Raw genomic sequence first — 17289 nt, forward strand, 5'->3', positions numbered from 1 at the left:
AGCATAGCTGCACTTATCAGGATACATGAGCAAACAGAACAACTAATTTTGAAGTTCTGGAAATCATCAGTTACATCCAGAGCCTCTGCATGACATGAAAACAGGAATATGCAGTATACTTTGTGCAACACAAATTATTTGACCAATCTTTTTCCACCAAATTTATGACAGATTTATGAATAATATGCACAATATTTTTCTAGAGGCATAACAACTAATGAAAAGACCTACAGTCATTTCATATATGACAAGGCAAGAGTACATACCTCCAATGTGTCTATGATAATATTACTAGGCCTTTCAGTTGATAGGACATTTCCTAATATAAATATACATAAATAAAGTAATCTAGAAGTAATTTCCATAATTAGCAGTGTGAATAGATTAGCACTAGTTACAATCTGGTTTTGGTATACTTTACAGAACCTGTCTGCAGAGGCTGCTTCTGTCTATTAATGAATAACTTAATTCAATCTCCATCCCTAAAGGTTCTTCCTCATTATGGGTTTTTAGGGAAATGATATGTTAATGACTGAATGAATCTGAATGGTTGAAAGAACCACAAAGACACCTGTATCATCTGTTAATGAAAAAGTATGTGTTGTAATTGTCTCATCCTCCTACACCAACAAGGAACATGATTTCTTACAGGTCTCTAAGGATATCAACCATGAGTCAAATCATACACTATGGGCAGCACTTCCATCACTCTGCTCTCACTGTGACTGGTGCCACAACTTAGAAACACACCCATGGTATACTTCATGCCAAGTGGCATACAATGGTTGTCTCTGGATGGGCTTAAAAGGAGCAGTTCAGTCCCAAATATCTGCATTCACCAACCGCTTTGAGGGAGGGATACAACATAATCTCAGTTCATTGCTGAGTACAATGTGTCGTCATTAATTAGCAGTCCATGCTTCCCAGTCATGGCACCATTCCAAATGCAGTCGTTAGTGTTGTGGTTTTAATGGCAGCCGAGACATGGGAGTCTGGCTGTTGCTTGTCTCTGACCAATTGCGTAGGATGACACTGTTTGTAGCATGAAGTCCATTACTTGTTATTGGATGGCAGGTGCAGATGAAAAGAGGTCATGATGTGCTTGATGCACAATACAGCTATCTTCCCTTGTGGTTGTCAGGCATGATCGACGGGAACCTTGGCAATGAATATGCCTCTCGTCACATTCCCATGCAGTACAACATTGGGCAACTGTTGCATCTGAATTCCCCAAAAAGCTGATACTGGATGATTCAACATGCAGGCCAAATGGAGACTGACAATTATGACCTTTCAAACTAGGCTAGATTCTGATAATGCCATTTCACATGAGTACATGGAATTTCCAAGTTCTTCACAGTGGTCACTCAACATCTGATGCAGTTCATGCACCTTATATACCCTACCAAGCCTGGTAACTACATTAAACACACATCACTAATGCACTCTGGTCACCACTGTATTTGTCACAGAGGATCACAATTCTGAGTAATGTACATGATGAACTCTGTGTACCTGTACACAGTTATGTCGTCACGTGCCCAGGTATATGTATGTGTACTCCATAACTCTGAAAAAGTGTTTACCCAAGGCATACAAAAGTTCTGTCTTGTTTATGTGCCTTTCGACTATAAACTGTCTGGTGAATGGTTACTTTTATTCCCAAAATTATTTAAATAACTTCCTATTACTATATAAATATACCAAACAGAGAGAAAATCAGTAGCCCTTAAGAGCAAACTAAAGATTAAGGTAAAAATGATAATATCAATAGTGTACATTTTTGCTCTGATTTGTTTTTAGTTGTCAGGACAACTATTTGAAAAGATGACCCATTTTATGCTTTAAAAGCATCCCTGTCTAGGGTTCAGACTGGAATTTTATGTACTGGTGCAATAGGTGTTGGGCAGGAAAATGCAAAGCTCCATTTATTCCAAATGAAATTCAAAGAGATTATCTCAAGCACTCCCGCTATAATTTATCAGAACATTCACACTCTGGGATGTAAATTCTACTTAACATTTATGTTCATACTAAATATGTTTTGAATTTAACAGTATGTAGACAGCTGATAGAATTCTATTTAAAGTAACATAAACGTTTAGTCTCAAGTATCTGACTAAAACAGCACTCAACTAGTGTAAGAGGAAGAATGGCTTTTTTACGTATTATTATTTTGGAAGTAATTTACACGTGTGAGTGGATCAGAAAAGTTTTCTAGTCAAGCTGACATAAGTCATGTGGCATGATTTGATAAGCATGCTTATTAGCAAGAGGCCTCTCACAAGGAATCATCTCCAACATTCATGTGTTGTGACTTCTGGAATCTGCAGAAAACTCAAACCATGATAAGCAGATACAGATCTCAGCAACAGTCCTTTCTAATGCAATTTTAGCGTGGTGATGAAAGAGTTACCTCATTCCACATGAAACTCAAAGTTCTCTCAACTGTTATTATTTTTATTTATTAATGATTATGTATAAGAATAAAAGCCATTTCTAATACTTCAAAATATGTCCAGCAAGTTACTTAAAAAGCAAAAGAATGGAACTCTTCCTAAAGCAGCACACCAATCATAACATTATTGCCTAAACATGCAGGCTATTATCTATAACTATCAATGTACAGCTATACAGCAGTAATACATAAATTTACAAGTATTTAATTTTCATAAGATGCTGGAAACCAATACCACACACTGTCAAATAAAACAACATATTACAATGTTGTTATAAGTTTTAAATCTTGCTATTACACTTAACAGATTTATCATTTTTTGGTATGGTTTCATACAGACACCACAACAAAACGTTTAAATAAAACATTACATTAACAAAAATAAACAATAGAAATAGAATAACTACAATATGGAAAGGATGGACTGCTAAGTCGCAGACAGTCACAGTGAAAAGAACACTAGAAATATATAAGATTTTAGACAAAGTCCCTTATCAGAAGCAGAACTCTCATACATTAACACTGCAACTACTCTGCATTCAGGCTCTGGTGACTGTAGGCAGTAGCATGTCCAGGTGATTTGTTGTTCTGTGAATGTGTGATACTTCTAAATTGCATTTTTTTTTTTTCAAAGAAAATGCCTTTTTTGCATGCTGCACATCGACATTTTTATTTTTATTTATGCATCCAGACGTGTTTCGCCTTTTTTACAAGGCATCTTCAGTGGGTGAAAAGGCGAAACGCGTCTGGGTGCACAAATAAAAATAAAAATTTCAATGTGCAGCATGCAAAAAAGGCATTTTCTTTGAAATATCTGCAATTTATATACAGCTGCTGTGAAAATGACCACTACAAGAAATGTGTGAGACTTCTACTTCTGGCAGAGTACTTTGTCTGAAGGACTATATATTTCTGGTATTCTTTTCATTGTGCCTGTCTTTGGCTCAACATCTCATCTATGTGGTGAGTAGCAATCTATGCTTTCCATGTTGTATAGAAACAAAAAGATGGTTTAACTAATATACAGAGACAAAAATGTAATCTCAGGTATTATGCACTCACCGCCACAATGCTTGCTAGGAAGTGGGTGCTAATGTTGTCTTTGAGATCTAAATAATACATTAGCATGACTTTGCACTGGTCATAGAAAGTTAGTTGACCCACAGTCATCAATATCGATCGACCAGTAGCCATAGTCGCTCCTGAGAAAAGTCCACGCATGCCTTCTTCTTTGTATATGCGTGCCAGCCCATCAAATACATGTCGATAACTATATTTGCAAACAGAGCACAATGAAATTGCATTCTGCAAATAAGGTAAAATATTAAGAATTTTAGATTAGGATACAACCACATAAAAAGATGATGAATGAATGCACAATTCATCAGCAGGAAAATAAACAATTTCACATACAAAACCACACATTCTTCAGAATGGTACCACTAAATAAAAGAAAGTAACAATCATTAATAGGTCTACTGTCATAACTGCAGTTTTACGATACAATCATTACTAATTTATCATGACATAAACAAAATTAGTGTTCATAAATTCAATGATTGTTCACAATTTAATACGACTGGCACAAAAAGAGAACATTGTGCACCAATACAAATACTTTCCTTCTGCGTTAATCTTGCTGACAAATAATATAAATCCTTCTGAAACATTTAACAGAGAACTATTGTGAACATGATCCACAAGACACGAAAATAACTAACTAGCTAACAACAGATCTGAATTATTCAGCAAATGACTTATCATAGTTGATTGTGTGAGATTGATTGCACTCTAAGTTGTGTGGTACCCCACATAAAAAAAAGAAAAAAGATAAACTTCATGAATTTGTTGTATGAATGTTGATGCTTATGAAAAGTGAAGAACTAAGAGAACTCTTGTGGTCTTACTGCAATCAAAAAATATGAATCTTATAATTTTCAGATGCTAAGTCAGAAAATAGTGTTTCGTGTTTATATGTTTAGGTATTGTGCCTTCTTCATTAAGCAGGAATTCACACACTGTTCGCTTTATGTAAAACTATAACATAGTCCAAAGTTATTGCGATAATATTGCTTCCTGCTTCCCAGAGAGTTTGGATACAGTTATAAATGTTCTATTTTAGTGGATTACATTACTGTTGTGTCCAGCCTTTCTTTTTTGTGATAACACTACTGAATTTTCTTCAAATGCATTATTGACACTTTTCCCTTAGTTAAAATTTCCAGGTTGACATACTGTGGTCAATATATGAAACTATTTTCTGATGTTTCATCTCTGACTGCAGGAGACATGTTCAGAGGTAAAATGGCCACTGCCTGCAGTAATGCAACTGCTTTACCACAACTTCCGAATGTTATCACAATGTACCAATAGCAGCTACCATGCTACATAGTGCCGCAGTTGCATGCCTGGTATGGGACTGACACACAAGAGTGCACCATCTATCATCTGACGGCAGGATCTCATCAGGCACACCACTGGCATTGCCTCCGCCATTGCCACAGTGACCAGCCAATGTATCATCTATTGGTTCTCCTATCGTCCAATCGCCACTCACCAGATTTGATACTGCCCACATAACTGTATTCAGCAAATGTGTGTTACTCTTGTTACAGTGCTTCTCTCATTGTACAGCTCTATGGACTTGTGATTTACACACTTACTGTAACATCACGTTCAGTGTCAATAAAAACCACCTGTTGTGTGTTTCTGTTTCCTTACGTGAGTTATTACAGAGGTGGTGACATGTTTGGTTGCTCACAACACGTGGACTGTGTTTTGATATGTACGAACTGTGCTTCAACACTCAAATAATACCATCAAGACACTCATCACTTTTGCGTGGGTAGAGTTCTACCATTATCACAAGTAGCCTAATCAGTCATACCTTGCCTGGGTAGCATAACTGCCGTGGCTAAGTTGCAAGTTCAGTTTGTGTCAGCCTTGCATAAGGAGTACTACATCAGTTCAATAGTTAGGGATGCCATTATTCTGACAGCGCATGACAGAAAAGTTCATCAGTAAGCCTTCCAGTTTGTTGATCCATCTTTGGAAGAAATCTTACAGATTGCACATTCCTTTGAAATTGCCTACGCAGCAGGCAGGCAACTGGAAAGTTGGGCCAGCAATGCAGTAGTGCAAATGGAGTATGGACATCAACAAACTTCCTCATTCAGTTACATTCAAGCCTAACAACCAGGAAACAGTGTTTATTTGCAGCAAACTGTGAACTGTTTCCTCTGGACCTCACTCACAGCATGTGCTAGAACAAGCTAACAATCTCTTTCTTCTTGTCAACTATGTTTTTCACAGAATATCTGGATAAATTGCCCTCACAGATGGGCAGCCTGAGATAACTGTCAACGAGAAAGTCACATTACAAATGGTTGTTGTACTATCACACAATTTACAATCCAGTGAAATGAAATAGCGATGAATATTAATGTCATCTAGAGAGCTCCAAATTAGCAGGGACAAGCAATTCATTTATTTCTTTACATATTGGGAATCAACTCATAAAATTTCAATTGGACACAGGGCAGCCGACACACTGATCAGTTACAAACTTATGCACAATTAAGTGCCCAGCATTTCCCCAGTAAAATACACTTAATTACAACAAAATATCTCAATCAAAGCTAACAGTCACTTCCTTCTTGCCCAGCATGTTTTTCTCAGCATACGAGGATAAACCATTCTCACAGATAGGATGTCTGCGATAAATTTCAATGAGAAGGTTATGTTAAAAGTTGTTGTTGTACTAGCACACAACATACACACAGCAAAATGACATTATCAATGAATATTAATGCCATCCAGACAGTTGCTAATTCCAAATTAGCAGGGTCAAACAATTTGTTTATTTCTACATGTATTGGGAATCAGTCGATAAAATTTCAAGAGGACACAGGGCCGTCGCCTCTCTGATCAATGTACCCACTTACCAACAATTAAGTGACTCAAGATTGACCTGCACTAAACGACGCATCATAAGTGAATTTACAACATAAAGCCTCATATAAAAATGTCAATCATCATGTAACTCTCCTAGTGGCAAATAGCACAGTAGCACAAAATCTTTTCAGTCTGGACGTCTTCTCTTCATTTGATTCTGTCAGTAGTGATTCATTTAATCTTGTTTTAGAATAGGCTCCTTACCAAAATAAGAACAGATTTCTAATGAATTCCTGAGAGTAACTTTGAAATAGATATTACCATAAAGCCATTGGAATGTCCTCAATGTTTTCTTGCTAGACCCATACCGATCACTCTGTGAAAGCAAGTAAAACTGGAACTAACAGATTAATGACTTCAGAAGTAATTGAGTCAGAGGGCAATACCTTTCATGACAATCACAAATGACATTAACAAAAATTGCACCTCTGTGGGAGTATTTTTAGGCTACTGTAAATGCTCAATCATAGATACACATCCTATTCCATGGCTTGAGGAATTACTGGCTATACTCCCGGTCGGCCAGTACTTCCGGCACATACCTCCAGCAGCAGAAGCTGGACTAAACATCCCAGCAACTTGTGGATATTTAACACACCTTTCAGACTATTCAGATATAAGCAATTAGCTTTTGGTATAGCCAGCACACTTGGGACAACTAATGCAGCCAGTTCCTTGTTGCTTAACTTAGACGACAGCCTCGTCCAGCTGTGCTATGAAACGGTAACACTTACAAACTCTACAAATTCTTTACCAAGTCCTGTAAGAGGCTGGTCTCAAATGTAACTTACAAAAGCCAATTTTTTTCAACCATCTATTGAATGTCTCAGCCATACAATCTCAAAACAAAACTGCTAACCAACAAACATATTGCTGCGATCAAAGCACTTCTGTGACCAACCAACATAAAAGAATTACAGATCTTTAGGGAAAAGTAACTTACTACAGTAAACTCATTGCACAAGTGGATGAATTTCATATCCTCTAAGTGCACTAAGTTACAAAGGGACCCCCTTCCTTTGGTCAGATAGGTGATAAAAGGCATTATACATGCTTAAAACAGAAAAAAAAGCCTCTGCCCCATACTTGGTTACTTTCCAACTAAGCAACTTCTACTTACCACCGATGCCTTCCAATATGGTATAAGAGCAGTATTGTCACACTATGAAACTGACAGGTGAGAATGCCCAATAGCTTTCATATCTAAAACACTGAATCCATCCCAGCCAAATTATTCACAGATCAAGAAAGAGGCTCCAGCTGTAATTCCATGTAATCCTGTATGGAGTTAGGTTCCGTCTTGTAGCAAACCATAAACCACTTATTTCATTGTTTGGACCGCCTCCTCAGCTACTGGATAAGACGGCACAGGTTGAGTCAATATAACTATGAAAATCATTTTCACTCTGTCACAACATGCAAACACTGATGCATTACCACGTTTACCTATGGGCTCACATCTATCACTTGACACTGAAAAAATATTATGTACTCTTTTGGATGATGAAGCCCAATTGATGATAGACTCCTTCCCTGTAACCAGCACCCACATCTGCAATGCTGTAGGCACTGAAGCAATTAGGCGGTATATCCCCTGCTACATATTACATTGGTGGCCAGAATGTCCCTGTGAATAAATATTTTTCCTTAGGGCACTGCCTGATTTTCAAAGTTGGCATTATTTTGCTCACAACTGAGCTCAGTGCGCCAAGATTGGTTATACAGATGTTGCTCTGTGCAGATATCCTCAAGTTGCTTCATTAAGGCCCAGCACCATTACACTGGTGGCCATCATTATTGCCTGAGCCCTCCAACCTGCCATTTGATGCCTATAATACTCCAATTCACTCCTCACCAGTTCTGGAAGCAGTACACCTATAGTGATTAGCCAACATACCATCTGCCAGCGTTTAAGCCAGCTCTCTCCTATCATTCAACTGCCCCTCACTAGCTTTGATACTGCCTACATAACTGTGCTTTGCGAATGTGAGTTACTCTGCTTGTGACAGTACTTTTCTCTTGGGGTAGCTCTTTGGGTTTTTGATTTGCAAATTTACTGTAGTATCATGTTCAGTATCAATAAAAACTTTCAACTGTGTGTTTGTGTTGCCTTATATGTGTTACTACACTGCCGCTGCTATTTTATTTCCAAAGATGTCTTCCATACTCACAGACAAAATACCAGTGAATAATTTTATGTATTGACCACAGCCTCTCAGCCCAGAATTTGTAACTGAAGTAAAGATCATTGCCACACATTACTTGGTATCACTAACTTCATCCTACCATTTCTCTCCTTAAATATAATATTTGTTATCAATTTCTCAACTTTTCTATTTTAAAGTAATTTTAATGTGAGTAGTATTTTTCTCAGCACTGCTCCCTCAGTGATAAAACTTGAGGACAATCTCACTCCTTCAGTTTTCTGCAAAGCTAGCCATTAACCAAAAGACTTAACGACCATATCCATGTACAGTACTCTATATGTTCCTAAAAAACCCTTTTAGTTTTTGCAAAGTTATTGTTGCTTCAATTTATTTTCTTTCTCCAAGAAAAATTTTCCTCTCCAAAAGAAAATTGTGCTTTCAGTGTCAGTTTTCTAGCCTTCTCCCTCTACTTTTTTTTTGCAAACATCAGCTGTTTGGAGAGGAAGTTTTCTAAAAATGCTAAGATTCATATTTTGTTATGCTATGTGCCACTGTAATTCTGTCAGAGACAACAAAGGAAGAGCAGTTGACCGGAATGGATAGTGTCTTGAAAGGAGGATATAAGATGAACATCAACAAAATCAAAATGAGGACAATGGAATGTAGTCGAATTAAATCAGGTGAAGCTGAGGGCATTAGATTAGGAAATGAGATGCTTAAAGTAGTAAATGAATTTTGCTATTTGGGGAGGAAAATAACTAATGATGGTCAAAGTAGAGAGGATATAAAATGTAGACTGGCAATGGCAAGGAAAGCGTTTCTGAAGAAGAGAAATTTGTTAACATCGCGTATAGATTTAAGAGTCAGGAAGTCGTTTCTGAAAGTATTTGTACGGAGTGTGGCCATGTATGGAAGTGAAACGTGGACAATAAATAATTTGCATAAGAAGAGAATAGAAGCTTTCAAAATGTGGTGCTACAGAAGAATGCTTTAGATTAGATGGGTAGATCACATAACTAATGAGGAGGTATTGAATAGAATGAGGAAGAAGAGAAATTTGTGGCACACCTTGACTAGAAGAAGGGATCGGTTGGTAGGACATGTTCTGAGGCATCAAGGGATCACAAATTTAGCATTGGAGGGCAGCGTGGAGGGTAAAAATCGTAGAGGGAGACCAAGAGAGGAATACACTAAGCAGATTCAGAAGGATGTAGGTTGCAGTAGGTACTGGGAGATGAAGGAGCCTGCATAGGATAGAGTAGCATGGAGAGCTGCATCAAACCAGTCTCAGGACTGAAGACCACAACAACAACAAACAGCAACATGTGCCATGGCATTGGTTAGGAGATAAATCAATGTACTAAATAAATCTGGCACTGAAAATGGACTTGGTAAGCAAAGTGCATATTTAGGCGTACAAATGATGAATTAATTAATTGTGTTTATTGTTTTGACCACAACCAGAACTTAAATCAAATGAAAATGCTAATGAAATCCAATTTGATTAACCGGTATTTGAGACTGGAGCGACATAATACTTCCAGGATTCTTTATTTAATGTCTACTGCCAATCAGGATATCTTTGAGTGTCTCATTTTGCACCATTGTCAGGTGAATTAAAAATATTGCAGCACTCAAATGTTACCAAAATGCATCTGACAAGATTCAAATACTTTTCCAGTTTTGTGTTAAAGCTTTTTTCCTGTTTACTCCCTTTATATTTATTTACTGATCAAATTTTTACTTTTTGCACTGCATTACCACCACACTCTCAAAGATGTTATTTATTGTATGTTTCTTCTTCAATCTAGATGTGTAACTTCTTTTCCAATGTCACTTACAAACATTATAATCTCTTTGGTGACAATACACAGTAAATGTCTGAAGATGGCCCTGTAAGCCGAAAACTGGTTAACACAATAAAAGTAATACTGTAGAACAAAAGTGAATTAGTGCTTTTCTTTTATTACTTTAGTTAGGGATAACAGCTAAAAAAAGTCATGAAAACACAGTAACATATTGATGATGTTATACAAAACATTGTCTCATAGTTATATTGTCAAGGAAATAATCAAATTTGTGTGCACTGTATAAACATACTAACTTTCTCCTTTGGTTTCGAGGAAGTTTCATATCGTTCTGCATACGAACATTTATTACATCTGCTGGTGTGCCAATGAAACCACCTATTGTACCACCAACTGCTGCTATTCCTATTTTAAGGTGGAAAGGAACATTATTTCCTTTAGGGTCCATGTGTTGCTTCACAGCCTGAAATCAGTTAGGTTTCACATAAGCTGTCAATGCATCTATAGCACTAATAGATAATTACTCCGAAGATGCCTCCAACTAATGGTAAAAGATAAGTTCTAAATTGGAATAAGAATAGATTAAAAACATAAAAAAGGAAAAATCTATCATCAGGCATGAAACAGATCACAAGCAGTATGGAAAGGGAACAACCACACTCTGGTATTTAGAAAAAAAGTTTTCCTTTTGCCATCAAGCGAATCTCCAATTCGAAACCAGGGCATTCAGTATTCAATTTTTTTACTGAAATTAACCTTATAACATTTAAGAGTATCCATCATTAAAACTTCAAACAACATAATGATATTTAAATTACATCATACTCATTAGTAACTTATTGTCATGTTCCACTGATCATATTCACAAAAACTATTACAATGTTGAACATGTCAACCGAATATTTTGTTCGAAAACATTTCTAAAAAAAAAAAAAAGTTTTGCACCACATAAATATCCGCAAACACATACAAGCTTGGAGTCAAGGTGAGCATTAAATGAAAGAATAAACCTTACGAAACAAAAATCTAAATACTGTAACGTGTGTTGCTGTGTTGCTCCATCCCATGCACATTTCAACTTCCCTCAAGCATGCTCAGTTAGGTTCATGTCATGTCTACAAATAATTCAGACCAATCCATTTGGTTGATTACTGCCTCCTGGAGGAAGTTGTCCACTAAGTGAGTGTAACATGCTTGTCCATTATTACTTAAAGGATAAACCCATTGATAGAATATTGGTGGTAGAGTTGGACAATAAGTTGGAGAAACGTGTCGCAATAATTCACAGCCCCCAAATTACCTCTGATGGTGATGAGAGGTGTTCAACATCCCTACATGATCTCAGAACACGAGACAACTCCCTGCGAGTGCACTTCTGAGACATACATTGATTCCTGGCCGCCTCTGCACTTTTCTACGATGATCATCAAATGACAGACAAGTTCTGTGCTTAGAAATAAACAGACATCGACGCCACTGTTCCAGGTTCCATTACAGGTGTTTTTCTGTCCACCTTTTTCAAATACCGCACTGCTACAGGACACTACAGGTGAAAAAGATCCTATGGAGACAGCTGTGTACTACCTGTATCATCACAGCCCTTCCAGTTACCTCCAAAAATGTAGCACGCAATTCTGTTGTATACTTTTCAGGGTATCTACAGGCCATAATTTGTAGACAGTGGTCATCAGCTGGTGTTTTTTGGACCACAGGCTACCACATAAAGGTAGACCGTCAGTGTTCTGTGTGTCACAATGAAGGCTGAATGTTCAAATAATGTCATTGTGGTGTCTGCCAATTCAGTGGGAAACTTCCAATGCTAACAACCTTTCTTTCCATAAAGTGACAAATTGCATGTGGTCCAACCTTGAAATGACCTTTCTACACAACTTGACAGACTGTACAAGGTACTGTAACTGCACTGTCCTCTTTACAACTGAAGATGCAGCACACACTACTAAAGTGCAATGTGAATACGGGTTTACTTTTACCACCACCACACAGGTAGCTGTAATGATTTCCTGTGGTCAAAAGTGGAGTGAGAAAGTCAGTTCTAATCAAAGACTCATGCAAATTTTAAGGACAAGAAAACTTGCTTTGAGTAGTTTACATGCAATATGTTGGCTCATTACAAGTTTGCTGCTGACTCATCGTGTAAGCAAGAATTCCGCTGTGACAAAGAAAAAGTATTTTACTCTGCATTTATACAAGATTTTTATTTCACTGGGTAAACTACCAAAGCGCATACCAGCTACGAATACAGTTAGTTTCACTAGAGAACAGCACAGTTAATTTTTTTTTAGTATTGTATTACCACTGCTATAAAAATCAAACTGATTGTTTATTTGTGAATAAATGTATTATGAAGCTGAAATTAATATTCCCCTGCTTACAGAGATTAACATAAGATGTCTGAGTGTAAATCCCACACATATTTCTAATTATTTCCTTTTATGTACTGAATCAATTATTTGTTAATGGTTATCCCATATCATTCCCCTCTAGTACATCAAGAAGGAAAACACAGTGTCTGAATCCGAACATTTTTTTTTTTTAGGAAATGCAAAACACTTCTTACTTACTTCCTTTGTATGGCAGATATATGAAATGCCTTTTCATCACAGATTGTGTTTACCTAAGGAGTGTATTTCTGACAAGCCTTGAAATATTCGGATTTTCTTTTACTAGTTATAACTTAAAATAATTTGGTTTCATCGAGTTTTGCATCTGTTCCCACGGATCTACAAAGTTTTGTTTCTGTAAAGATGGATGTGTATATATTATCATAAGTTAACAGTAGAAAGACACCTTAATACTGGCACAAAGGAGAAAAGAAACTGAGTTAATGACTATAGTTGACTGTGATTACAAATATGTGACGGACAGTAGACTAAAAGTAGTTAAAACATCACAAACTGTAAGTCCTATTCTGTACCTTCTAAATTACAGTGCAACTCACTGGAGGGGAATTCTGCCTTATGCAAGACACCTCTGTTGTTTCATTTTCAAGCAGAGATGTTTCAGCATTTTTTGTGCTATCATCAGTGGGTTTATTTGTCTGTTTTCCTTCTCACATGAAACTAATGGATATTTATAGTAGTAGCTTTGAGTTTACTATGCAATTTACAGCTTGTCGTAGTTTTCAATGTTGTGGTGTTTTCACTTTATTTGTGTTGTTTTTCATGATTTGTTCACCAAGCAAGCTTAGTGAATAAATCATAAAAAGCAATGTGTGACGACAGAAGCACAAGAAATAAGTGTGTTACCTCAACACAAAGAAAGCAAGAACATGACAACATCAAAAACTGTGACAAGCTGTAGATTGCATAGCAGATCCAAAACTACTGGCATAAATATCAAATAGCTTCATGTAAGAAGGAAGGTAAACAAAAAACCCACTGAAGATGGCAAAAAAGTGCTGAAACATGTCAAGTGAAAGCTGCTGTGTCGTCCGAACAAGACATAGCCCGGGCAACAGCACCACAGGTGCAAAGAAGCTTACTGATGCCAGTGCCATGGAGACTCGCCACTAGCGCAAGTTGCACCAGCACCACAGGAGGTGCTGAGGATGAAAGTATTAACTTTGCCTTGGCCAATTGCTGGCTAAGTACAATCCACTAATGACTGGACAATGATGGGCAGAAGCCCTCTCAGCAGATAGAAAAGCAGCTCTCACTGCACTTGGTTACAGATCATCGACCAGGTCTGACTTAGACACAGAATGTCATCTAGTGAACTCTTAGACGTGTACAGATAGTAGTTATTATTGCATTTTCTATGTACTGTGAAGTTTACTTATGATTATCTGCACTTAGCCATTCAGGACCTTTTTTGTGTTATATTACAAGCAGTGTTGCAGACTTCATTATTCAACAAGTCAAAAGATAAGTAAACCTTTTAACTAATTTGTGTGACTTTGTTACTACTTTGTTGGAGTGTTGTAGAACCTTCATTCTCCAATCCTGTTACCTGACCCTGGGGCACAGGTGTGTAATAGTGGCTGGGAGAAATTGTCTTAGTGGTGTACTTCACCAGAAGCCATTCTACGATCTCACAAACTCGGCCTACCGTAGCAACAGTGCCAACTTGGCCTCACTAGCAGTAGCAATGAGGCTTTTACAAAACTGGTGACGAGGGTTTACAAAAGAAACAACAAAGGTGTCTTGTATAAGGCATAATTTCTCTCCAGTTTTCTCAACAAGCACAGATAGAGGAACTGCAACATTCGCAAGATGATTCCTGGCAACACCTTATCCTCTGGATGAATTTCAAAGTCTGAGTCCTCCTCTGTATTGTTGACAGCACAGATTATATTATTGTAGAAAGCCAAGATTTTTGTCCCCCACTTTTGCTAGTTTTAAGGCTCTTCCAAATTGGATAACATTTGGTTCCATTGCTTTGCCACGTTTGCATATCCCTTTTCCCTTTTCCTACAGCAGCGTCCATTCTATATGCCACTTTATCTCTTACTATTGCATTTCCATGTTTACTTCTGGTTATCACAACCCGTTTTACAGGGCAAATCTGAAGTGCCACTGACTAGGTGGCTTAATGACATCAGCAACTGCATCCTTCCAACACCGACTGTCGACATCTATTCTTAATTGGAAAACTATTCTGTGATCACTGAGCACTTAATTTTACTCACTAGGTGAGGTAATTGTGACTTAACCTGAGAAATTCTTATACTTGACCAAAAATTCTGGCCACAGAAGTGGCCACCATCATCCCCGTCGCCAACAGTTATCAATCAATGGTGGCTGGATAGAGGATGGCCATGAGAATGGCCAAAAACCAACCCATAGAAGACATGGCCAGCTCTCATTTGGCACTCCCTGCCAGGCGATCTGAGCATCAGCTTTCATGCACCACTGTGGAGGTTGAGGAGGAGTACAAAGGATTCCTGCAGCAGCTCAAAGAGTGGACAACAGCATTCTTCACTATGAGGAGCGCAGGAGATGAAAATGTGTACTTCCCCCTTCCAAATGTTGAAGATTTCAGAAAAGTCAAAGTGAGGCTGCAAAGCTCTCACTTCCTTCCTAGGCTTATAATGCTGTCCCAGTCAATCACGTCAGGCCAGTGTTCTAGTGTTTCTCAAAACACACAGGCCCTGAACTCTGAAAAAAAAAAAAAAGAGCCCTGGAGGACATCGGATCTGGTGTGTGCACAGTGATGTGCATCAAATCCACTCAGACACAGAGAGAGTTGCCTTCACTACTGCTGATCACCAACAGCAACTGTGAGAACAAGAAGCTCTTTTTTATGCGGAGGGTAGCTGACACTCAGGTCACTGTTGAACATTAGGGAACAAGAAAGGCCCTCCCTAGTGCTTCTGTTGCCAAGGGGGTGGGACACATGGCACACCACTGTACCTTCCCCAAGGAAAGTGTGAAGTGCGCAGGTGAACACGTCAGTGTAAGATGCCCACTACACAAGATCAACCCTCCCAAGTGCAAGAACTTGGGTGGCTAGCAGGTTGCAGCTACCACGGACATGACTGTTTAAGGCCACGGTAGCCCACTAACATTGAGTCCCACTTGTAAAATGATGCCCTCCTCTAAATAGCATTATCTTTCCTCAACAGAAGTAATAGATACCAAAAATATTTTTTCAAATTTTGAATAGGTTAATAATATCTCAGCTGGTTTTCTACAAGAACTTCATATGATTTTGTACACGATGTATTATATTTCAGACTAAAATCCATAAAAAGAAATTACTTTATTTTCATTGTTACAATTGATATGTACTAGCTCTGAATGCGCAGTTGAAATTATTTTCCTTTAGAAACATTTGAAATTACAAAATATTTGACACATTTAAAATTTCTGTTATTAATTATGCAATTCAGTGCAATTTATTAAATTTATTTCTGGATTCATTTATAAAATATTAATAGAAATTAACAGAAATTAATGTGTCAAGAGAATTTGTACACCCTTTGTAATATTGTTAGTACCATAGGGTGAGGTAATAGTGGGCATGCCTCTGATGTGTTTGGATGTGCTTTTATTTTTTGGAAGACCAATGTAATTTTCTGCTTTGTTGAAGTGGAAATTGTAAGGACAGTGTGATATAGAAAAATGTGAGAGAGTAAAATTTTTAGTAAAACAAAAAAATTCAACTCAGGCAATTCTTCAGAACTTATTATATCAATTGGAACCATGAGAACCTATAATGTCAAAAATTTCAGCTTCAAGAATCAGCCCCTAGACGGGAAGAACTGGAGCCAACTACGGGGAAAGGAGGTTAGTAAAAAGTTTATTGTAAATCTTACTCCTCTTGAAGCTTATTGAAAGAGTTAACTGTAAAAACAGAGACAATCAACAAATGATGTGAGTCAGGATTAGATTACACACTCAAGAAGGAGGCCGACCATCTCGTCCAACGTCTACACCCAGGTGCATAGATGCCAGCCAGGCTGATCAAGTCCTGAAGAATCTAACACATCACAGTGTAAATTACTGTTTACAGATATGCTGATAATGAAGTTCTTAATATTTTCATGCAGAGTAATGGCACAAAATTTGGGAGTTGACAACTGAATCTTACCTCATGTGCTATGCTTTGCTGAACTTTTGGAATTGATTGTACATGTATTCCATCATTAACATCCATATTTATGGAGAAAATGATAAAAGACTCTTTATTCAACAAAAACACCATAAATGTTCTCCATGCACTCACAAACAAGCCAAGCCATGAAAAACTCACCAATATGGCATTGTAACGGCTGGTATGCTACTGTTTCTTGTTTTACAGTAGCGTGCAGTAGGGAAAATTTGACAAAACTGCCACACATTGGTTTAAAACCAACATTCACGAAGTAATAAGCTGGGAAAGCAGCATTATTCAGACAAAAGACATAACATATACAAAGCAAGTTTTGCATAATCCAATCTTCTTAGGTAATGGCACTTGC

At 37.6% G+C, this 17289-nt stretch overlaps 1 protein-coding gene across 4 annotated transcripts in view; it reads right to left on the minus strand.

Annotated features, from left to right (window-relative positions):
• LOC126236821 (mitochondrial dicarboxylate carrier-like) overlaps window positions 1-17289 on the minus strand; it is an 85047-nt gene that overhangs the window by 44583 nt on the left and 23175 nt on the right. For all 4 annotated transcript variants that reach the window (XM_049946421.1, XM_049946420.1, XM_049946418.1 and 1 more), the window contains exons 4-5: window positions 10664-10830; window positions 3521-3728 (exon numbers count right to left, since the gene is read on the minus strand). In XM_049946421.1, coding sequence (XP_049802378.1) covers window positions 3521-3728; window positions 10664-10830 — 375 coding nt within the window. The remainder of the gene's footprint in view (window positions 1-3520; window positions 3729-10663; window positions 10831-17289) is intronic.

This window comes from Schistocerca nitens, chromosome 2 (assembly GCF_023898315.1).
Source record: "Schistocerca nitens isolate TAMUIC-IGC-003100 chromosome 2, iqSchNite1.1, whole genome shotgun sequence".
Classification (NCBI taxonomy): Eukaryota; Metazoa; Arthropoda; class Insecta; order Orthoptera; family Acrididae; genus Schistocerca; species Schistocerca nitens.